Below are 24,220 nucleotides of genomic sequence, written 5' to 3'. Positions count from 1 at the left end.
CCATGCTTTATGTGTAGGACTGCCCAAGGGTAAGCAGGCAGGCGCTGCTGCGTAAGATCTTGCTATGGAAGCCTTCAGTCACTATGGAATTTAAGGTAAAGGTAAAGGTACCCCTGCCCGTATGGGCCAGTCTTGACAGACTCTAGGGTTGTGCGCCCATCTCACTCAAAGAGGCCAAGGGCCAGCGCTGTCCGAAGACACTTCCGGGTCACATGGCCAGTGTGACATCGCTGCTCTGGCGAGCCAGAGCCGCACACGGAAACGCCGTTTACCTTCCCGCTAGTAAGCGGTCCCTATTTATCTACTTGCACCCAGGAGTGCTTTCGAACTGCTAGGTTGGCAGGCGCTGGGACCGAACAGCGGGAGCGCACCCCGCCGTGGGGATTCGAACCGGCAACCTTTCGATCGGCAAGCCCTAGGCACTGAGGCTTTAACCCACAGCGCCACCCACGTCCCCACTATGGAATTTACCTTCAGACAAATTAGGCTCATCTGGGGTTTTGCCTACCTCATGTCATTTATCACAACTTGAGAGTAGGGCATGTCCCTACTCTCCCTCCCATACAGTTGTCAACCACATGGAATAGGGCTCCAGTGACAGGTAATTTGGGGCATTGTTCTCTTGGAAGTAGATGGAAGAGTTATAGACAACACATAACACCCATACTCAAAAATCTGGATTGGCTCTTAGGATCTGCACCAGCTGAAATGTCTGAATAGTCTTCCAAGGCAGTCCCAGGAGGACTGCGCTGCAGTAGTCCATGCCGCAGTTACAAAATAATGTATTACAGCTGGTTCCTGGGGAACAGGCACAGCTGGTGGTGAAGTAGCTGAAGCTTGCAAAACGTATCTCTACCTTAGGAGCAAACATAAAAAGTAATTGATGGCAACAATGTTTAATGTACAGTCACACCTTGGGTTGAAGTAGCTTCAGGTTAAGTATTTTCGGGTTGCGCTCCATGGTGACCCAGAAGTAACGGAGTGCGTTACTTCCAGGTTTCACCACTCATGCATGCGCTCAAAATGGTGCCACGTGCATGCACAGAAGCAGCGAATTGTGACCCGCGCACACATGGGTTGCGTTCCTTTCAGGATGCTAACGGGGCTCCGGAACGGATCCCGTTCGCATCCAGAGGTACCACTGTATCATTATTTTGTACGTTAGCAAATGTATTTTGTTTTCTTAGCATGAGTTTCTCCACTTCAGGTCTACCTGCTCCATAGATGTGAACCATGCTGAATGCTAGAAAGTAAACGGACAGAAGAAAGAAGTGTTGGGGACTGAGCTGCTTGAAAGAATAAAAATAGTGGAAACGGAGAGCCGATCTGATGAGCCTTTATGATTCTAACACTTGCGACGTACTTAGTAACAAAACAAGACAGGGCAGGACTCGTCAGCCTATAGAAGAAAGCAGCAGCACTGTATCGCCAGCTGCTTACTCCCGCCAGTATTTACGAAGGAAAAAGGGATGACGGGAAGTAAGAAAGGCAGGGAAAAGGGTGTCGTAAAATGAAGAACTTTGAAAATGGCGACTCCGCCCAGCCAGCTAGCTATGTGTTTGCAGGGCTCTGGAAGCTCCTGTTCTTCCGTACGGAGCGCTCCGTCTGATGCGGAGCTGCCGCTGGTGCCTATTTATCACGGCAGAAGCATTCAACCTGCCACAAGAAAAGGACGCCTGAGAGAACGGCTCCTTAATACACGGCTCGTAAAGTTAGCATTTGTAACCCTATCCCATTCCATTCCCGACATTTCACCTACTTTTGCGCCCTGCCTATTGATCTCCTGCGCTTGCCCGCTTTTTTACGGAGAGATGTTTTTTAGGTAATGTATAGGGAAGCCATTTGCAACTACGGGCCGGCAGCTGCCACGGGCGAGCCTGCTCAACGGGACACTTCCCTGCTCTTAGCGGGGGAGTAGAGGGAGGGAAGCCCCTTCGTTGCGTCGCTTTTGCTATTGTGGAGCCCGCGCGCCTCAAACGAGCTCTCGCTGGACGCTTAACGCAGAGAGGTTTCCGGACCTGCGCGCGCATCTGGAGCTGGGCTGCCCCGCCCCCCTGCCCCGACCAACCCACAAAAGGGAAAGCAATAAAGTATCGTGAGATTTGGGCCGTCTCGCGCGGGGACGGAGGGGGGGGGCGAAATTTAAACTGGAGACCTGGCGGATCTTTCTGTTGCTTCCCCAGCAGCCGGAACTGGGGACGTTTGCAAGGAGACGCAGGTGAGCGGCAATTGAGAGGGGGCGAGAGGAGTTTATTTTCTCTTTCTTTCCGTTTGGCTTTCCTGTTTCTCTGTTTGCTGAGGGAAATGCTTGGCGGGTGTGGGGGTTATAGAGAGGGGCTGCTGTGTGGAAGGATTCTCCCACCACCCCCGCTCCTCCTCCTCTCTCTGCCTTTCTCTAGGAAACCCTTTTGCGATGGTCGCCAACTGCTTTTTAAAATGGTCCTGCTCTTGAGTTTTCAGTGGCGCGAGTTGAGGTGAAACACCCCGACCCAATTGTATCTCTGTTCTGGGGAGCGGGGAGATCCACCTGCTGAATTTAGTGCTAAGAGGCTTTCTTCACTTCTCTTCCCGTAGGCTGCTTCAAAGCAAATGAAACACAGGGATGCTCTTCCCTCTTGTCTTTTTCCACATCTCTGCTCGCTTATCCTTTCCTCCACTCGGTTTCCCTCAACTTGCTTTCTTGAGTGGCGCCTGAGCCACTTGCCTTTCTTTTTAATAATATTTGATTAATTTACCCAAAATAACAAAAAATAATAACAAAACAAATTGACTTCCCTCTAATCCCTTCCTTAGTTCAATAATTTATCAAGATAGTGCATGTCCATTGTTAAGTTTATAACATATTTAAATAATGTATTATCCATTCATAATAACATTACAAGTAAACTTAAAACCCTGCTAATTTACATAATAATGTACCTGTGTACATTGCCTCTATATACAGTGGTACCTCAGGTTAAGTACTTATCGTAATTCGTTCCAGAGGTCCGTTCTTAACCTGAAACTGTTCTTAACCTGAAGCACCACTTTAGCTAATGGGGCCTCCCGCTGTCACTGCACCGCCGGAGCACGATTTCTGTTCTCATCCTGAAGCAAAGTTTTTAACCTGAAGCACTATTTCTGGGTTAGCGGAGGCTGTAACCTGAAGCATATGTAACCCGAGGTACCACTGTATACAATAAACATTTTCCATTCTTGCTTAAATTCATTATCTTCTCTTCCTCTTAATTTCATAGTCAGTTTTGCCATTTCAGCATATTCCATTAGTTTAACTTGCCAATCTTCTTTAGATGGGGCACCTTCTTCTTTCCAGTATTGGGCTACTAAAGTCCGTGCGGCCTTGAGCCACTTGCCTTTCAATGAAGTTGGGAAATGATGAGGCTGCACTTCATCATGGCAGGCTTTTTTTGCTCTCTCGCTCTGCTCTTATTTTTACTGTGCTGAAGGTAGGTACAGATAGCTTGTTGAAATCCTGAAGCCCAAATAGCGTGATGAAGGCCTTTGGCTCCATTGCTTAGCTGTCAGGCTAGCTTTCCTCTTCCCATTCCCTCTCCTGCAGCCTTTTGTCACAAAGGGTGGGTTGGAGAGCCTGTGTAGTAGCTCCTAAATGCTTGCAGGCATTGGTAAGGAATATTTGCTCTCCTTGATCTCCTGATGGAAGTGGTCTGAAAAGGAAAGCTTCTGAAATGTGCAATTGAGGAGACAATCTCTTTCAGCAAGCATGGTTAGCTCTAGCTGGAGATGGGAAGGAGCCATCCCTACAAATTACATTGGGCATCCAAACACTGATCCATCATAACTGAGAATGACTCCCAGCCTCCTCTCAACCTCCTAGCTGAAAAAGAGGGCTGTGGCTATATGTAATGCAATTACATTATTTTTAATTTGGTTTTTAATGCTGTAACCCCCACCTCAAACAATAGAACAGGGAATGATACTTGAGAACATGCATTTCAGAGGTTTAGCACATGATTAGGAATAAGGCTTTGGATGAGGGGCAGGCTTCTGGCAACCACCAATACTTGGCTGACTAGGAAAGCTGCCCAGAATTTGTGAACTACTAAGTGTTATGTCTTAGCTCTTCAATTTGTGCTTGCTAGCAGATTCTAAGGTAGCCCTTTGTGCTATCTTCAAGGAAATAGGATGGATATAATGCATATGGCTCAAATCAGAATTCAGTCCAAATTGTTGCATCATTGGCTTTTCTGGGCAGCTATCCCATGTTTTTATATGTGGTCCTAATTATTACTTGTAGAGTAATTGCAACTTAGATTATATTTTGCCACCTAGTTTTATATGAGGAACCATAAAAACTACATATAATTGTAGGGTGGCATCCTCTTCTCTTCCATATAAATCGTAGATAAGAGGTTCTGGGTTGGAAGGAAAGGGATCAACCCAGTAGCAAGTGATCCGCTGTAATACTGTATTTACTCAGATCTAATGCTTACCTTTTTTGGCCAAATTACATTGTGAAAATTAAGGCACAACTGGATAGATTGTATCTCTGCTTTGTTATTAAAATAATAAGCCATGCATAGTTGTAGAGAGAGCTCTTTATATAAGACTTCCCCTTGAAACATATCTGAGATAAAGAAAAAACCCCTGCACAGTTGTGCTGTGTCTCCCTTCTGGCCCTGAAATCATTAATCTGAAGTGGTACAATGAAGATGAGTCACAGCCTAGATTTCCCAAGTTCCTTTCCATTCTTGTTGTGATGGTAGCCACAGGTTCAGGTGAGTTTTGAATGTTTTATTATGATAGACTGTATTATAATAAGTCCTCAATCCTAAACAGTGGGTAAAGCAAATTGAGCATAATGGGGCTTACTTCTCTGTAAACATGATTAGGATTGCTCTGTAAATGTTATTTGTTGAGTATTTATAGTCTTCTACCCAGAGCGGTTTATCACTCCCTTAATAAGGGAAGTCATAACCTACAGCCCAATGAAACTTGATCACTATTAATTTTACCCTTTTATTTTGCGTAGGCATCTATGTACAAACAATCAAAAGCATCTATCTCATATGCCTTTCTCTATTCCTGTTTCCTCTTCGAAGTGTAAAATAGCAGGAGTGCTTTGTTGCCAAGTCATCAGCTGTAGAAGAGTGTGTACAGTAAAATACCAGTTGAAATGTCCCCATTGTATACTATACATAGTTAGCATAGAATTTTTTAAATGTTAATTTTACGTAATGGAATTGGGTGTAAACTTTCCAAGAATCTAATATGCTGAGCTCCAAAGTTCATTAAAGCTTAGTAAACAATGATGCGGGGGGGGGGGGGACACCCTTGCTTAATTATTATTGTGGCTTGGCTTGTATTGGAACGCAAAGAGAGACAAGAACTATGTTGGCCTTGGTTACAGAGAGCCACTGTTCTTTGACAGGCTTGTAGGCTTTGGCAGCCATGGAAATAGTGAACAGCTGCTCCAAGTAGATTGAAAAGGATTTGCATTTCAATTATCTCACCATGTGATTTTTACCTATTCTGGGAGGCAACAGTGAGTGTGATAGAAAAAGCTGAAGATTTTTTGGAGCAGAAAGAAGTAGATTATTTGCTAATTAAAAGTCACTGAATTTTAGTTTACAATATCTTAAGATGGAATACACTTAAAGGTGAGTTACTAGTCTTTATATCTACAAGATAGAATAACATTGAAAACATTTCTTTTTGTTTTTTGTTTTGTTCTCAGGGCTGTATTCTTAAGTTTGTTGTTAATGTATAGTGGATGTCTAAAAGTGGGAGTTTGTGTTCCTGCTGCAGTCCTCCCCCCTCCAAACAACAACAAAAAATGCAATTCAAGCTGTTAATTGAGTTTTAAAAATCCATCACAAAGCTCTTGGTTTTGTATATATACTATATTTCTTCTTTAGTGACACTTCATGATTATCACTCAGTTTCTACTTTGAAAATGCACAGGAGTTGCTGAAAGCCCAAAATGGAGATTATCATGGAGATTACAGTGCAGACGGAAGCTACCTAGCCTAATCAAGTTGAAGCGGATAAAGACACTTATTTTCACTGTGACTGTGTAAGTAACAGCTAACATTAGAAAACATCTTTTACAATTCACGGAAACTGAAATTGCAGGCTGGACGCACTTTACGTGTGCATCACCATATGTTAGTAATGAGAGCCGTGTATCAGGGCTGTGCACAGTGCCTACCCCCTGCCCCTGATCAGGCCAGTCTGCCCAGGAACCACCCCCAACCACCACATTACTTAGACAGCATATTTTGGAAAAAGAGCTTTTGTTTTTATTCTTTCTGTGCCCCATTATTAAAGATACTCTTGTGGTTAGCAGCTATATATGGTTGAGTTTAAAAACTAAATACTAGGGATGGGGAAGATGTGAGCAGAGGGGGCAACGGACAGCTGTTGTTGCTAACAATGCAGTAAAAGTAACAGCTAGTTTGGCCCTGAGTCTGGAAACTTGGCTTTGCAGTTTCTGTTGTACTCATCCCTGAGAGGAACCTTCTGTTTTAAAGTTACAAACAGTGCCACATGAAAAGCGTTAAAATGTGCAAATTAGTTAGTGCTACAGCATTGTGCTTCTAGCTTGGACAAAGATTTCCCCCATTATATTTTGTTGCTTTATATGCAGTTAGGTGCAGAGATGCGGGTGGCGCTGTGGTCCAAAACACAGAGCCTAGGGCTTGCCGATTGGAAGGTTGGCGGTTCAAATCCCTGTGACGGGGGGAGCTCCCGTGGCTCGGTACCTGCTCCTGCCCACCCAGCAGTTTGAAAGCACGTCAAAGTGCAAGTAGATAAATAGGTACCGCTCCGGCGGGAAGGTAAACGGCATTTCCATGCGCTGCTCTGGTTCGCCAGAAGCGGCTTAGTCATGCTGGCCACATGACCCAGAAGCTGTCTGTGGACAAACGCCGGCTCCCTCGGCCTATAGATGAGCACACAACCCCAGAGTTGTCTGCGATTGGACCTAATGATTAGGGGTACCTTTACCTTTTACAGTATTGTGCTTCTAGCTTGGACAAAGATTTTCCCCATTATATTGTCTTGTTTTATATGCAGTTAGGTGCAGTTTTGCTGAAAAAATACTTAGGGGCAGTTGCCCACCTACCTGGTAATCGTGTATTTGTGCTCATCCTGTCATTCTACTGCCTTTCCCCTGCTCTTTGAGATTAAAGGTCCATTGATGTTTTAACTACAGTAGATTAATGTCCTTCCCATTTTCTCACTTTGTTAAAGGGCTAGTCAGTATCTGATCTGGTGTCAAGCTATGAGTGCCAAACACATGGCTGTTTCTCCGCTGCCCCCAATCATTAAAAGACTTCTGGCTCTGGATTAAAAACTCCTGTGCATGTGTCCCTAAATCTAGAGACTGTTTCCCTTTAATGCTGAGCATGTATAACTGATGAAGTCTGTTGTCTATTCTTTTAAGAGCTAGGCACGTGTAGCCTCCATGGCATGGCCCTCTTGTTTAAAACCACAAGTTTATCAGAGCTCTTATCAGTAAAAGCTGAATTAACAAAATAGGCTTAATATTGTTAATTGTTTCCTTCATTTACATACAGTACAGTGTGAGTTTTAATGAAAATGGAGCCCGATCAAGAAACAATTTCACGTCTCCGACGTCAGCTCAAAGAAGCCGAGGAGGAAAGAAGAAAGGCAGCACAATATGGTTTAGATCTGGTGGAGAGCGAGAGCTTGTTACAGAATCAGCTAGATAAATTGCAGAATGAAATAGTCACCATAACGGAGGTGAGCTTTTAAACAATCAACAGAAAGTTGCTCTCCCTGGATTGATTCCACTCTACCTACTGATGGGAGCATGAATGCCAAAGCTGTTAGCCATTAAATTTAAAATATTTAACATGTAAGAAGAGTATCTAGCAAACTGTGTCAGAGCTTGATAGCGAACCATAAAATCCAATCCTCTCATAGTGCTACTGTACCTATAAGATAATTGAAAGAGCAGCCAACATGTTGCTAGAGTGGAAGCCTCATTAAACCCAGACTTCTCAGACCTATTTCTGGATCAATGTGTACAGAATGCCTATTGCAAAAACTTCCAGGTTTGCCAAAGCCTTTTAGTAGTACCTCAACAACAAACGTGACTTCAGGTTGTTGTTGTTTTTAAGAAAAACAAGCTGTACCCTAACCTGCTATTTAGCATGAAGTGGACAAAATATGGTACTGGATGAGAAGCATTAACAATCTGGTACTATTGAGAGCTGCTTGGGACCCCCAATGTTATGTGCAGGGTAGTTCACAAGGTCATTTGGCTCTGCCTAAATCTGTTTTAAGAGGATTCACAGGACACAGCACTATGTGTACTAAACAAAACATGGAAGTTTATGAAATCAGATACTGTACAAATTATCAACTGCTACAAAATATTCTTGCTCTTAAAAGAGTTTGGCTACAGGTCGATGCACTTTGGGAGGAAGTAAATAGGACTCGCTTCTGTGTAAACATGCATGGGAAACGTGCTGCTGGGGTGGGGGGAGAAAGATGGAAGCCAAGTAATGGAAATATCTCTCCTGCTCACCTGTATTTTACTCACTACCTCACTGTCATGTATAGGATTAAGCAAGTCTGTTAATGACACAGTAGCTATGAGACATGCTCTGACAATTTTCTGCCTGCTAAAGCTAAAGGCAGCACATACTGCCTGTGGTGAGGCATGCTTGTGAAGAGGTAGGCAGCATAAGATGTGTACAGCAACAAAGTTTAGTTTTTGAAGTCCCTCTTTCGTTATCTGCTGTTGGGAGAAAGGAGCACAAGCTTCCCATAAGCCTAGTTCCTGATGTTTGTTGGGGTAGCTGTGTGTGCATGGGTGGGTGGACAAGAAGGAAGACCAGTCTTCCACGTTTGCATGTCTCATAGGCCATCACAGGGGCCTATGAAACTCTTCATAACTTAATACCTTGTCTCACATAAAATAAGCCTGATTTTTAAAAAAGCAATCCCTGCCACATGATGAAAACTGTACCTCATCTGCCTGCATCTGGGTGCACTGTGTTTGTGGTGCTTTGTGCATACTCTTGGACCTCAGGTGATCTCTTTTGGTGGGTGAAATAGAAAAGAAGCCTTGGGAAACCCAAGTGTGTATGGGGACCTTTCCATCCTTGCTAAGGCCTATACTTTTGACCACATACTTAATGGAAGGTCCTTTTAAAAACAGTTTTCTATCCTGCATTGTAAATGTGAAATTTATTTTTCAGAATTTTGAGCAAGAAAAATATACTCTCCAGAGAGAAGTAGAACTAAAGAACAGAATGCTAGAAAGTATGAACCTTGAATGTGAAACACTTAAGCAACACCAAAATATACAATTAGATACACTACGTGAACAACTAGTAAGAATGCATGGACAAGAAACAAATGAACTTAAGAATAAGGTTGGTGATAGAATACGTATTATGTGCAGCAGGTGATACCTGAAAGCAATTATTAATGCCTATCTTGAAAGTGTTATAAACATAATTCAGTTGCTGACAAAGCTGTTTTGAATAGATGAGTGATAAAGAGCCACTTATTAAACGTGGTAATTAGCCACTTATAAGTGTATGATTACATAGTGTATGATAGAATTATGGTATTTTTGTTTGGGATTCTGAACAATGTTTTTCTAATGACAGCATATATCATAATCTTAAAATCCTATGTAATTCAGATGTGCTTGAGTTGGGCAAATACTGAGGAAGGGATGGCTTCCTTATCATATATTGATAGGATATTGATGGCAATGGGAGACCTCCTGGGAACCGTATGCATGCTGCCTTCAGTTCCATGATGGAAGAGAGTGGATTTAAATGTAATAAATAATGAATTTCTTAAGCTATTTGGAAAAATCAGCTCACATATGGGTAGAGGGACATGCTTAAAGGGCTCTGAACTCAAAAGGTGTTTTCTCTGGGTGCTGTTTTGAAGATGGAAAAACTGAAATCTGAACTAGAGGAAACCCTTCTTAGTGAGAAACAGTCGAAACACAAAGTGGACCATCTGAAGGAGGTCCTTGCTTCTAAAACGGAAGAACTGCGCATGATGTCAGAGCGTGTACATGAAACCATGTCTTCAGAAGTGCTCAATCTTCAACTTGAGCTGGTGGCACTTGAACAGGCAAAGGTATGCAGCAAATTAGTGTGAATAAAGTATTTAATAATAATAAACCACAGATAAAATCACCCTTCCTGCTATACAAATTTGATCATGGTCTAATATCCTTAAAAGCACTAGTACTAATATTCATCTCTGCTTCAGGTTGCAGTCCTTGCCTTGTACAAATAATTGAAAAGGCAAAATTGGATTCTAGAATATACAATTAGCAAGTAGATTACTCATATTGTATCTAAATTTTGTGATAGGCAGACCTTGAGGACAGGTTACATGATCTTCAGTACAGCAAGGAGCAACTAGAACTTGGAAACAGCAATCTGACTAATCGACTGGCGCGTCTCGAAGAGGAGAGAGAAGACAGAGAAAAAGATATTGTTTCATACTGTAATGCATTAGAGGTGACGTATCATGCTTCCTACTGATAGTGATGGTGAAAATAACACTACACATTTAATGCTGAAACAGTGAGCTTGTTTTGTAACCAAGGCTATTTGGATAGTTTTAGCTGAAATATTGCCTGACACCAGGTTGAATATTTGACATTGTATGGGTGCAGTAACATTCAAATGCTGTTTGCAGTGGTGGTGACAGATTTATTGCATTAACTATTAAACAACACAACAGTGATCCTGAAAGTGAACTCCACAAATCAATAAGAGCATGTGTTATACTGCAACACAAATTTAGCTGTGAAAATGTAACAGAGATCTAACTATTTTCCTTGAATCAATTTTAGAAAGCTCATGAAGTAAATAGAGACCTTCAGCTTCAGCTTGACCATGCACGGCAAGAAGCCCTGGATCCTTCCAGTAAAGGCAATTCCTTATTCGCTGAGGTACTCATCTTATTTTTGTTAACAGAAAATGTATGTGTGGGCCATTCTTATGACACTTGGAATCAAAGGGTCTGTTGGCTGTGGGGGATGAGGGAGGGGTATTTAGTTTTATTTGAGTTAGTTTATTTCTTATAGTGGTTCTGTGTATGTTAGTTTGCAGGGTGTGGGAAGTATAATAGTGTAATGCAATCGTATCAGCATACTTTATTCAATACAGTAATAATTTTCCCCGATTATATATTTATTTATTCTTGAAAACCTAATAAGATATTTTTTTTTAAAAAAAAAGACAGGAAAGTATATGCGTCAAAGATTTTTAGAAAGTGTGTTTCTAGTTATGCAGGCGTCTTTCATTTGCTCACTTCAAAATCTGACCAATGTATTTGAATCATTTGTTCAATTTAAAGTCAGAATAATACTTGGAACAAATATTTTAGTTCACTATATTTTACAGTTTTTGAGCTGTAGAAATACTTCAAGAAATACTTCAAGTAGAAATACTTCAAGACGACCATGTCATTGCAAAAACCCTCTGGATTGGTTGAAGTAGTTCTGTTGAAGTGTTTCCGCATGTTGAATTGGTGTGCCAAGTGCCTGCAGGTTGGGCATGCTGATTCCTGTTAGTCTGAACAGTCCAGGGCCATAAATACAGGTAGTACAACAGCAGTAATTCAGAACACCTAGTAAGGAAATAAGTCTTTGAGTTGCGTCCTGTCCAACTCCCAGAGCTGGATCTGCAGGAACCACTATCTGAAAGAAAGAATTGGAACATCATGGATGGATGCTTTATTATTATTATTATTATTATTATTTATTATTGTAGGCTGAGTCAGTGTGTATTGCCCTAACAAATATTGGTGCTTAATTGAAGGGTTGAACTTTTACGCCTGAGTGCATGAAATATTTGTGGTGGTGGTAATATATAACTACTTAATGACTTTACATATATTAAATATAAAGTATTGCTTCAAATGCTTGTAGAAATGTTTCTGCCAGGTTTCATGGCAACTAATTCTTTTGCTACTACAGTGGTACCTCGGGTTAAGTACTTAATTCGTTCCGGAGGTCCCTTCTTAACCTGGAACTGTTCTTAACCTGAAGCACCACTTTAGCTAATGGGGCCTACTGCTGCTGCCACGCCGCCGGAGCACAATTTCTGTTCTCATCCTGAAGCAAAGTTCTTAATCCGAGGTAATATTTCTGGGTTAGTGGAGTCTGTAACCTGAAGCATATGTAACCTGAAGTGTCTGTAACCGAGGTACCACTGTAATCTGGCCAGTACTTCATGCAAATGGTACAGATGTTTCTGTTTACATGGTGGTTAATAAAGCAAAGATATCTAATGACACTAACATACAAGATAGTGTGAAAGACAAATTACTATGGTTTCATTACTATTAGTTTCTAAAGTATAAAATTTTAAATGATACCGGAACCAACTTTACAGTTTTTTTTTCTTAATGTGTTGTAGGTAGAGGACCGTAGAGCAGAAATGGAGCGTCAGTTGATCAGTATGAAAGTAAAATATCAGTTGCTACAAAATCAGTATTCTTTCACTAGAGAACAGCAGCAAAGACTGAAGGTATGATTAAGTCAACATTTCCTTTGTTAGAAATTGAAAGACTATAAGATAGGAATTAAAAGTATTGTGTGCTAGAGTTCTGTACTCTCTGAGACATTTATTTTTCATATATGTAAATGATAGAATTGGGTTTTGTGTAAAGTGATTTAAGATGTGAGGAATGTTCTAAAAACTCAGCTTGGAGAAATGAGCACTGTTTAAGAAGCTGAGCAATAAAGACCTTTAATAGTTGTTGTGTAATTTGAGATCATAAACAAGGCTTCTTTTGAGTTGCTGTTTGCATACTGCTTTTCTACAAATTTGCTCAGAGTGGCCGACAACAATGCATCAAATCTCATTTTACTTAAAATTACTATAAACAAATCACAGTGTTTGTACACTAGAAGACTCCTGCTTGTAGGGTTCTTCCAAATGCCATAGTCAGCTCAGTATTAGTTTGATATGCCTCTCTGGGATAAACTTTGGTGAAATAAGCCTACAGAATGGAGGGGCAGTGGAGGAAATTTAAAGTGATAACATTGTGTTCTGGTAAATTAGCTAGCAACTACTAGCAAGCAGCTCATAGCATGGCTATTGTTGAATAGATGGAGGCTGGTAAAAATGCATGAATGAATTTTCAATAACTTTAAGCAGCTGAGACCAATGATGTGTTACACAGAGCTATTCAGCCAACAATCAGTTTCAAAAGCAATTTGACATGTGGTATGGAGTACAGAGGGAAAACCAAGTTCAAAACTTCTTTGAGTTCAGATAACTAGTGTCTTGGTGTTCTGAATCTTGGTCATTCTGTTCTGGGACTTGAGTTGCATTAATGTGTACTGTAACAGAATATTTGTAAAAGTGCCAACCCAATATTTGGTTTATCTTGTAGCTACAGATGGCTGCTCTTCTACGGATGAAAGGTTCACAAGGGGAGCATGATCAGCTGGAACGTTTGCAAAGCATGCTTCAACAAAAGAATGGTGAAATAGAAGAACTTCTAATGAAAGTGAAGCAACTGGAAAAGCCCATGGTATATGCATGGAGAATAAAATTCTGGTTTTGTTTTTTTTAAGTATTAGTAATTGGGTAAGGAAGCACATACAACTGTGTTGGAAAACATTGCACAGTAAGCACAGAACCAGGTAATCTGGATCGCTGACTTGACAGTGAGCATGCATTGTGCATCTGATTGAAACAGAATGTTACTAATTGTATGGCAAGTATTTATGCCAGGAAGTAAATGGAAAAAACTACATTTACAGAAGTGGTACCTCTGGTTATGAACTTAATTAATTCTGGAGGTCCATTCTTAACCTGAGTACCACTTTAGCTAATGGGGCTTCCTTCCTGAGGTAAAGTTCTTAACCCAAGGTACTACTTCCGGGTTAGCGGAGTCTGTAACCCAAAGTTTTTGTGACCAGAGGTGTTTGTAACCTGAGGTACCACTGTATCTAAATATAACTGAAATAATCTGGATGTTGAGTTGATCCAGCTCCTTGGAGCATTATTTCGAGCCTCAAAACTATTTACCATGCATACTCGGGAGCCTGCAGTCACAAGTGATGGTAAAAAGAGACCTCACTTATATGTGCATATTCCTAGCAAGATACCTCTTCCATGTCCAGGTTCTGAGCCCTTCTCATGAAATAGATATATTTCAATAGGTTCTAATTAGAGTTTAAAGATGTATATACTATTCTCTGGCATCGTCTTTTATTTGTGCTCCAGGGTTGAACACTTTCTGAAAAAGTACAAGGACTGAGTCCTGGTTTAAATGAAGTACAGTTGCCTGGAGTTTAACTGCACTTTTGTATGCTTGGTTATGCTCAGTGTCACATATTCCTGACGGGAGAACAGAAATCAACCTTATTTGTATAAGCAAGAAGAGATTGATCAAACTGTCCATTGTAAATTTTAACACCTGTGGTATTATTTAACACCTGAAACATATTTTGGGACATGCTGAGGAATTGCTGAATGGTTGCCATTTATTACTTTAGTTTTGCCCTTGGTAGATAACACCTTCAGTAGTGATTCCAGAAAGTACTGAACAGAAAGGTGTGCTTCAGCTTTCCAGCAGGCGAAACAAAGCCAGTCTGGCTTGGCCCTGAGGTAAACCAAGTTGGGATGAGATGACTTGGTAGAGCAACTTCCTCTGCTGATATGCAGCATAATTTATTATTACATTTGAATGAGATACACTTCTGTCAGTGTTGTCTATGTGAAAAAGTTTCTTCTTTGCCATTAATATTCAAACCCAGATGACTGAAATGGCAAAAGGAAAAGAGCTCAATATTTTTTTAAAAATAATAATAATTATCTTCCCAGAAGTCTGAAAATTCAAAAGCGCTGAAACTTTCAAGCACTTCAGAATATGCAGAATCTGAAGATGGATATTACACCGATTTGCTTCAGATGAAACTTGAGAATTCAGAGTAAGTCTTGTGAATTAGAAATGTAGTATTAAAACCTCACAGCTGGTTATAGAAACTGACAACCTGATTCTGAGTCTGGTGTAGTGGTTTGAATGTGGAGTAGGAACTAGGAGACCAGGGTTCAAATCTCTTCTTAGCCATGAAACTCACTGGGTGATCTTGGGTCAGTCAGTCTGTCGACTTAACCTCCCTCACAGGGCTGTTGTAAGAATAAATTGTAGAGGAAGAGAACCATATACGAGACCTTGCGGTCCTTTGAGGAAACATGGGAAATAAATGAGATACATAATAAATACAAATAAACAAAACCTATTTAGTTAAAGTTAAGTATTGTTTCATAATTCTGAGACTAATTTACAGGTCAGAACCCCATTCTCTCTTCCAGACGGGTAGTAAAAACATAGGAGTAATGGTAGAAACATGGTAACACGACAGCCTGTTCCACAGTGTCTTTCCAACTCTGTCACAACCATCATATTAAGTTGCACATTGATGTCCCCGCATCCATGCAAGGAAGACACAAATCAAATAAGGCAGCAGCATGAACCTGTTCTTGTTTATCTTACCATAGGTAACTCCTAAATGGATCTGCTAATTCTATTGTATTCTGACCCACTAGTAATCTATTTTACAAACGTTTGCTGCTAGTCAAACTGTAGTTTATCTTAATAACATGCACACATTATTGGAATAAATGGTATAGGAGGATTTTTTCCCTGGTACTGAAAGGTGGTGAGTTCAAGGCTGGAATGGTAAGAACACTAGGAACTTAATGTTAATGCAACTATGTATTTCAGTATTCATACAGATAATTTATTTTGCAGAAAAGAGATAGAAAATTTGAAAAGTGAATTGTCGCTACAGCGGATGAAGGCTCTGTTTGAGAGTCAGCGCGTCTTGGAGATGGAACGGAAGCTCTTTGCAAAGGAAAGACAACTTGAGGCTTCTCAAAGTGAGAGCATAAATTTGCGTGTGCTGCTGGATGAATTGAGAATAAAGTATCAACCTGAAGGTAACAATTTCTATTCCCTTATTTTGTATGTACAGTATGTGAATAGGGAGTGCCATATGATTTAATTTGCGCTTTGTAGGTATCCTGGAATAAGTTTATTGTGTGTTGGGTAGCTTCCCTGCCCTCATCCCTGGTGTGATATGTTATGGCATAATGTGACCAGTGTCAGTTATGACTGGCATAATACAAAATTAGAGAGACAACTACTCCCAATGAGATGTCAGCTATGTGCTGCTGATCCTTATTAAGGACATTAGACAAACTAATGCTATTGCTATCTAATAACAGGAAGCATTCCTCAACACCAGGAGAAGTATACAATGTAGCCACACCACTCTCATTTCACAGAAATTGCTTAAATGCTACCTGCACATTTTGCTCCATAACGTTCTAGGAAGATGAGACACTTTTTTAAAAAGATGAAAGCTCAAAGTTTGGGAAACCATTGGAAACCTTCATGGTCAGCCCCAGTGTTATATAGTATTTCAGAGATACTGGGTGGTATTCAACAGTTTTATGTTCATTATTTCCAGTGGGTCTACTCAGAATGAAACTTAGTTGAATACAACCTATCAAATATGTATTTTACTAATAAAATAATAAATGCACTACATTTGTTCAATACTTGTATGGCTGCAAGAAATATTAGCCCTTTGACTCAATTATTAACCTTTATAATATAATCCAGCAGCCTCATCTATAAATTGGATCCATCCACAAGCATGGGGAGGAATAATACTAGTTTATCAATGACTAAAATGTTATACTAATGTACATTGAAATAATCTTCTAATTTATTCTGCCTCTTGACTTTTAATTCCACTTAAGTTTGATACATTTGTACCATTTTAAAAAGTAAATATTCCTTTTACCTTTCTAGTTGTTTGCTTTTAGTTGGCGTGCAGCCACCATAAATTTTTTTACCACAGTGTGTGGTAAGTTCTTAATTTGATTCTTGGCTATAGACAAGAGGGCTTCCTGTGGCCTGCTATGAATACATTGCTTTACTATCTTGCAACATTCAGAGAACACTTGCTCAGAATGCTTGTATCCTTGGTCATGGCAAAATTAACCAATGAAAACAAGGCCTATGTCATTACTCCAGAATCAGTGCCAGTTTGCTTAGGGTAATATTTTACACAATTCTTTATGTTCCAATATTATGCTTTCCTTTTGCAAGCAGAACATTGACTTAAGGATTGTAGATATATAAAAGTTACAAAAAATGTTTTTTGGATCTGGATGTTGAAATATTTCTTGCAGTTGCTCTGAGTAAACGGAACAAAAATGTAGTTAAACTGTGAAATCTTAAGATTTTGCCATGGTGATCCAAAATGCATTTTCTTTTAATGAAAAAGGAATGAATATAGATAAAGGGTAGAGGTCAATCAAACCTATTTGGCCAAAACAATTGTGTGTTTTGTTTCATTTTTTTTTACTCTAGAGTTAATGAGAGATTCGTTCAATCTCAAGAAGGCTCCAGGGGATGTGATTTCATACAACTTAAGTAGCAGAGGGTCTTCTGAGTGTGAAACCTCTTGTATGCTATCTCAGAAAAAGGAAGAGACAAAACTAAGTGAGGATGCTCTGAAAACCACACTTCAGGCTGTTTCAGTGAACAAAGTTCCTCTTTCTGCAATTGAACAGAAAAGTGATCAACCTGAAAGGAAGAAGGTTAAAATCAAGGAGGAAGAACTGGATAGGACAGCTATAAATATGAAAGATAAGAATGAAATTGGACCCTCCCCCTCTACCAGGTCAGTGTCTTCTAATATGTATGAGCAAGGCAATCAGCACAGACCTGCATCACTTTTTTCCCGCTGCATGAACTTTGCTATCCATTTCTTCATTTACTTTCTCAGTGTTGCATGCAGTGTCGTCCCTCAGTTCCAGCTACCTAGTTTGAAATTTTCAAAACTGTTTAAAAAGATCAAAATTACAGAGAATCAAAAGGACTCTTAAATCATGGACTGATTTAAAACTGAAATGTTCTTTCACTTTGAAAAATCACTGCAAAAATCTCGTGCTTGCACTATATTTCCCCTCTGCATTGGCAGTTGTGTAATTCACACTATTGTACTTTCCAGCTTATTTTTCAATTTGCATACGATCTCTGCAAAAATTTGCAGTGTTAACTTCATGATGAAAATGCCTGAAAAACGATTGTTAGCTTTCAGAATAAATTTTAAACTTAAAGCCCCAAGGTTTTTAATAAGTGGATATAGAAATTTAGTGTTGAAATGGGTGGAGAAACTAGGTAACTATGTGAACTTTTTCTTCTATGGAAGGCCATTATATGGCTATTAAACTCCCAGCAGTTTATTTTTTGTGTTAATGTAATTACAGATTATATTTTGCTTTGGTGTTTCTTCACCCCCACAACCAAGTTGTATTTTCTAATTGATACATATTTCTGTTTTTATGCTCTTGGGAAGATTAGCAGTGAAGGTCTGACTTGTCCAGATACACTACGTAACTTGTCTCAGACATTCAAATACAGTGGTACCTTGGTTGTTGAACGGCTTGGTTCCCGAACAAATTGGCTCAGAATGCCACAAACCCGGAAGTAAGTGTTCCGGTTTGCGAACTTTTTTGGGAAGCTGAACGTCCGACACGGCTTCCGCGGCTTCCGATTGAGTGCAGGAAGCTCCTTGGTTTTCGAACGGTTCTGGGAGTCGAACAGACTCCTGGAATGAATTAAGTTCGACAACCAAGGTACCACTGTACAAGATTGCTTAGACCAGGGGTGACAAACCTTTTATAGCCAGAGAGCTGCATTGAGGATTGGCCAAGCCTACAAGGGTTGTATGTCAGCCAGCGATAGGTATGGCCTATGTACACTTACACTTGTGTGCATACAGCATGCACACACCACATCCAGTGCACCTTTCTACCCCAGTGCTCCAATGGGGGTGAAAGCCCAGAACGGAGCATCTTTTTTAATTTTTGAAAAGCGGCGTTTCTCCTTCTGGTTTGGTGCCGTTGTAAAAAGGTCCTAGGAGCCCGGGAAACCAGGAAGGAGCTCTTCCCACTTCACTTGCGCATCACTTCAGGCACCATGCCAGAAGGAGAAGAGACATTTTTCAAAGGTCAAAAGATGGATCCTGATTTTGGAGGATAGTGGCAGGCCAATAAAAATGGTTTCACAGTCTAGGACTGGGCTGCAGGCTATAGCTTTGCCATCCCTGGGATAGACAGTTTCAGGATTTTTTAAATTGATAGGTAAAAGTTGCTTGGATAGCTGTGATCAGTGGTTGTAGTAATAAGTGTGTTTTTTTTAAAGAAAAATTGGCTAACAGTATGATCTATGTATTTCTACTCAGAAGTACCGGTAAGTCATACTGACTTCTGTGGGACTTATTCCCAAGTAAGTGTGAATAAAGGTACAGGTAAAGGGACCCCTGACCATTAGGTCTAGTTGTGACCGACTCTGGGGTTGCGGCACTCATCTCGCTTTATTGGCCGAGGAAGCCGGCGTATAGCCAGCATGGCTAAGCCGCTTCTGGCGAACCAGCGCACGGAAACGCCGTTTACCTTCCTGCCGGAGTGGTACCTATTTATCTACTTGCACTTTGACGTGCTTTCGAACTGTTAGATTGGCAGGAGCAGGGACCGAGCAACGGGAGCTCACCCCGTTGCGGGGATTCGAACCGCCAACCTTCTGAAAGGCTCTGTGGTTTAACCCACAGCGTCACCCGTGTCCCTAAGTAAGTGTGAATAGTATTGCACAAATCTTACGCAAGCAATCCTGTAAAACCAAGTTATTGCATGCTTGTATTGTCCGGCATAGTAATTTAGGAAAAGGGAAATAAACAGTTTGATATTAGTGACTTGATAAAAGTCTATGTGTGTGTAGAAAGTGAGGTGGTTTTGTGGGAGCTAGAAATGGAGACTGTCTAATAGGGTTAGTAGAAGAATATTAGGGCATTGGTGCTCTGTAGGTGGTTACATTTACTATGTAAGTGGCGGTGTAGGGGGGGAACACTGATGAGGCTTTTTGTCTTGTGTATTTGACATGGTATGTGTTATTTGATCTTGTGCACTTGTGAATTATTATGCTCTCCTGGAGACTACATACACTACTTTAGAAATCTTTTCCAGGGGTAAGGAAAATGATTACCAACAAATCCACATAAGACAAAAAATGTCAGACATATAGCCAGGCTTGGGGTGGAATAAAGAATTGCAGTGCTGAGGTTAATGCACATTTGGTCCCATTGCATGGGGCATTATTGCACTTGCAATACAGTCAGAAGCAAGAATTCCGTGACTTAAATTACATGTGCAAATAGCTGATTGACTTGGGCAGGTAGTACTAGAAAAATAATCCTTGTTGCATTTTTTGTGTTGTGTTGTGTTGGCATTTTTTTCAGATTACTACCCCCCCTCCAAAAACAAAACAGAAAAAAACCTAGGGAAAGCCCTGGAAATACATGTGCGAGTATTTTCAGAATGAAAACCTACTAATGTGAGGGGTTGCTTATACAGCCAGCCATGGGACTAAGTTGTGAACCATCCTGAGACCTACAGGTATAGGGTGGTGGTATAATAATAATAATAATAATTAATACTAATGTAATAATAATAATAATTTTAAGGGCGTTCTATATTCCAAATGATCAGCTAAAAAGATGAAGCATGTAGACACAGGGTTGGGGTTAAGATGTTATGATATGTTTAAGATGTTGAATCTGATGGATATTAGTCATGTGAAGAAGGTAGTTGGGAGTGGAAGGTTTGGCACATTAAATAGAAGGGATATGTGGTCAGAGGAGAGAATAATTAGTGAGATTACAAAGGAGGGATTTAACTTTAAAGAGAAGGTGTTGAAAGGCATGTAGCTGTTTCTGAGAGATGGAAGTCTTGCATGTCAAGTTGGGGTAGAACTTTTGAAAATGTGGGGCCAAAAAACTTCATTTAGTTGTATGCAGGTACAACTTTGTTTTATTCTGCTCTGTCTTTTGAATTGGCAATTTAAGGATTCAACAACTGCACTGCTTTTTCTTTGGCTGTTTGTGCATTGTGGAGGTGGACGTCTGCACGAAAGACACAAATAGTTCAGAATTTGGAAGTTGATGCTACTGGAGAACTGGAAACAACAAGAAGACAGTTAACCAACAGTTTAAAAATTAACAATTTCCACTAAACACAAAGTTCCTTCAGTAGCATGAATAGATAAATTTTGTCAAGTGAAAACTTAGCAGATTGGCTTAACTAAAGTTCAGTACATTTAAATTATTGTAAGATAGAGGGCAGGGTGGTGGGATTCCCACTCTTCACTTTCCAGCCAGCCCAGTACCCACCAAGGCTAAAATAATATCTCTAAGTCTTCAATTAAAGAATAAAATAAAATCTGTAGGGACAATGGACATTGGCAAATGCCAGGTTTTTGGGTGGGAGATTGTTGGTGCCATGCACCCACATCTGCCATCCTGGGGATCCCAGATGTATGCAAATCAGCCATACCCTAAATGTGCAGCATATTGCACCACATGGATGAGGTCCCCACAATGCTGACTGTACACGTCAAGGGGATCTGAGGACAAGTGTTCTTGTATTGCCAAGCACTACTTTTGACAGGATGATTTCAAGATCCTCACTTCATCCTACCACTCTGATGTGGGGGGAGGGTAAGCCACTGAATTTTTCTTTCTTCATTCGTTCTCCTGTCACAGACAAGCGAAGGATACAAAGGCCCCAAAGTGCTAGAATTAAGACTCTTGGTATGTTCCATTTGCAGGTGGTGTTTGGGGCATGCTGTTGACAGTTGGCAATCTAAATTGGGGCTATTGTACATGTTTTCTATTTGCAAACACTCTACAGTATTGTATTCTGTCTATTATGAATGGGGTTTTTTTAGCCTAAAACGAGACCACCATTTTCCTTCCACTTTATGAGAGCTTTCTTGTCTATTCACCTAGAAGCAATTCTTGTATCTCAAAGATGAATGGCTGTTTTAACCTTTATGCTGCCTGAAGTCCCTGTGGTATTCTGACTTGAAACAGTTTAATTCCCAATTTTTGCTCTAGTCAAGCTAGAAAAAGATTTCTTGCTTGTGTACCAAATGTACAAACAGTACTGCTTAATATGCTTACTCCAGCAGCTGGTAAACCTAGTGAGGAGATTAACACTAAACTGTACCTAACACATAATGTAATTTTGTTCTTTTTAGTAAACTTGTGTTGTCTCCATGGCTTCTTGTATGTCTGCTTTTTACATTTTTGGCATGGCTTGATGTAAAAGTGTTCAGAAGCTAATAGTGCCTGTGAACAAGGAAACAATAGCTTAATTTTATGGTATTTAACATGTTTTGGGTAGTAGTTTGTCAACTTCAGTGTTCATTATTAAAATTTAGAGTGAAACAAGAGTGGTTGCTTTACCTATAGGTTAACATCTGACCCTGGAATAAAGACAGAAGAAAACTACAGTGTTGCAGCTGAACAGACAAGAAAACATGAGAAGAAAAGCCACAAGAAAACATACCCCATAATGTTTATGGCTCCCAAACAAGATCCTGAAACTCAGTGTACTCAACAATAAATCGAATAGCATTTTCTGTTACTGAGGTATTTAAGTGTACAGCAATTTACTAGTACATTTGGTTATCTTCTTCAGTGCCTTTTATTAAAAACTCAGACTTCATATAGGCAACTTTTATCATGTTGCCTTAGCTGAGTAGATATGCAAAACAGAAACTAAATTCTTCAGATTCTACTACATGAGCTGTGCGATATACCTCAAAAGCTGTTGCTCTAGAAGAAGTAAAATAAGCACATCGACTGGTTGGTTAACAAAGCAGAAATGTGTAATAGTTTCAGGTACCTGTTAAAATGTGACATTAATTGCACACTGGGCTGGCAAGTTTATTCTTATGAGGCAAAATGTAGATTAGTGGTTCTCTTGCCTCCTTAACTACATGTCTGATCTTTTCAGATGTACTAATGTTATGAAAGATTGACTATGTTTGACTTAAATAATTTTTTTGAGTTATTGTATTCAATTTGTAATCTCGATTCTTTATTAATAAATTCTATACCTTTAGGTGTGTGGATTTTTTTAAACGAAAGCTTAAAGGTGAAATGCAACCCATCTTTCTGATTCTTCTGTCAGTCAAATGGTTCTGTCATACTAAAACCAAGCTCCAGCCAAAGCTCAGTTTTTAAAATACTGTGTTGTATATCTCAGATTGAACCATATGCTTGATTCATAGTCTTACTGTGGATACACTTTTCAGAGTGAGCTATATACAATGATAATTAGGTCTTCCTAATTAATACTAAGTAATACTAATTCGAGTATATCACTATTGTATCCTGTAAGCAAAAAGATTTCTGCTTGTACAATGGGACTTTACCTCCTCCCCTCTCCCTGCATTTGCCCCTCATCTTCAAATCTGCTCCAGACGGTTGGGGGACTCAACAGATTTAGCAGTGTTATGATGGGAGGTGGAGACCTTTACTGTGCAAGAGAAATCCTTGTGCTGATGGAAGAAGATACATAAGGCTACATTGAATTTCACCCCTAGTATCTATCCTTATCTAGCCATACCAGGCCACGCATGAAGAAGGGAGTTACAAAAAAAAATTTAGGGGAAAACTCTAAAGGGCAGGAGGAGAAAACAGCTGTGCAATAAACTAGTTGCCCAGCATGTTTAGAGAATGACAAAAAGAAGAAATTTGACAACAGTGTGGGAGAATGACAGAATGACTAGAAGAAACAGAACAATCTCATTGTTTCAACAAATCCCTTTGTGGTCCACACCAAAATGTTCCTTTAATGTGTCCTGACAAACAGAAGGCAGCTGCCTATCTACTCCAGGGTTGAAATTAAATAATTTAAGACAGCAAGTGTATCCACACTGTGAAAACCTCCAAAATGAGAGAGGTGTAGTGACCAAAATGGTCAAATCAGATAGAAGTTTGGTCGGTGAGCACAGAATGGCTCATTGCAGGCAGGGGAGAAGGAAGACTGGCAGTACAGCTGGAACTGAAGAGAAGTAGTCCATCCTGCAGCATGGGTGAAATGGGCTGCTGTGTAACAACACCAGGCTCTTTTAAGCACAGATATTACTGTTTGTTGGTGATGCTGTATCTTTAATACTGAATAAAGCTAAAGCATTCTATTGTTCAGACCCTCCTTGTTCAGATCCTGTAGTTCCCACTCCCTTTGATAGAGTCCTGGTTTTACCATGGCTGCAGTCCTCATTTTATCCCTTTCTCAGTGGTGTCTCAATGTTCCTCCATTATTCTGCCTCCACATTTCTGACCTGGTCAGGCTAATGGAATAAC

At 40.2% G+C, this 24,220-nt stretch overlaps 1 protein-coding gene and 1 long non-coding RNA gene across 12 annotated transcripts in view; one reads left to right on the top strand and one right to left on the bottom strand.

The window, feature by feature from the left end:
- LOC310673088 overlaps positions 1 to 1,867 on the bottom strand; it is a 38,828-nt gene extending 36,961 nt beyond the window's left edge. For all 4 annotated transcript variants that reach the window (XR_014508830.1, XR_014508831.1, XR_014508832.1 and 1 more), the window contains exon 1: positions 1,760 to 1,867. This is a non-coding gene — a long non-coding RNA (uncharacterized lncRNA). The remainder of the gene's footprint in view (positions 1 to 1,759) is intronic.
- On the top strand, positions 1,521 to 22,927 carry SPDL1 (spindle apparatus coiled-coil protein 1). 8 transcript variants are annotated; one of them, XM_083430834.1, is made up of 13 exons: positions 1,521 to 2,218; positions 5,923 to 6,034; positions 7,539 to 7,725; positions 9,192 to 9,368; positions 9,901 to 10,095; positions 10,335 to 10,484; positions 10,823 to 10,921; positions 12,393 to 12,503; positions 13,375 to 13,515; positions 14,817 to 14,920; positions 15,745 to 15,932; positions 17,377 to 17,689; positions 22,319 to 22,927. In XM_083430834.1, exons 3-13 carry the CDS (start codon positions 7,555 to 7,557, stop codon positions 22,470 to 22,472), a joined length of 1,803 nt encoding a protein of 600 aa, XP_083286960.1. In that variant the 5' UTR covers positions 1,521 to 2,218; positions 5,923 to 6,034; positions 7,539 to 7,554; the 3' UTR covers positions 22,473 to 22,927. The 8 variants fall into 8 exon arrangements, with proteins under 8 accessions (XP_083286960.1, XP_083286957.1, XP_083286958.1 ...); XM_083430832.1 differs by having other exon boundaries at positions 2,077 to 2,218; positions 14,814 to 14,920; XM_083430833.1 differs by lacking the exon at positions 1,521 to 2,218 and adding an exon at positions 3,225 to 3,446 and having other exon boundaries at positions 14,814 to 14,920.
- Positions 22,928 to 24,220: the final 1,293 nt, after the last annotated feature.

This window comes from Podarcis tiliguerta (genome assembly GCF_965153285.1).
Source record: "Podarcis tiliguerta genome assembly, chromosome: 2".
NCBI lineage: Eukaryota > Metazoa > Chordata > Lepidosauria > Squamata > Lacertidae > Podarcis > Podarcis tiliguerta.
The sequence above is the reverse complement of the archived record's forward strand: the minus strand, read 5'-3'. Positions and strand labels throughout refer to the sequence as shown.

What these genes read in the sequence shown, in the direction of transcription:
- SPDL1 (XM_083430831.1), top strand. Translation starts at nt 7,555, where the DNA reads ATGAAAATGGAGCCCGATCAAGAAACAATTTCACGTCTCCGACGTCAG. An exon ending in AAATAGTCACCATAACGGAG is followed by an intron (nt 7,726 to 9,191) that starts GTGAGCTTTTAA and finishes TTTATTTTTCAG; the next exon opens with AATTTTGAGCAAGAAAAATA. An exon ending in CAAATGAACTTAAGAATAAG is followed by an intron (nt 9,369 to 9,900) that starts GTTGGTGATAGA and finishes GCTGTTTTGAAG; the next exon opens with ATGGAAAAACTGAAATCTGA.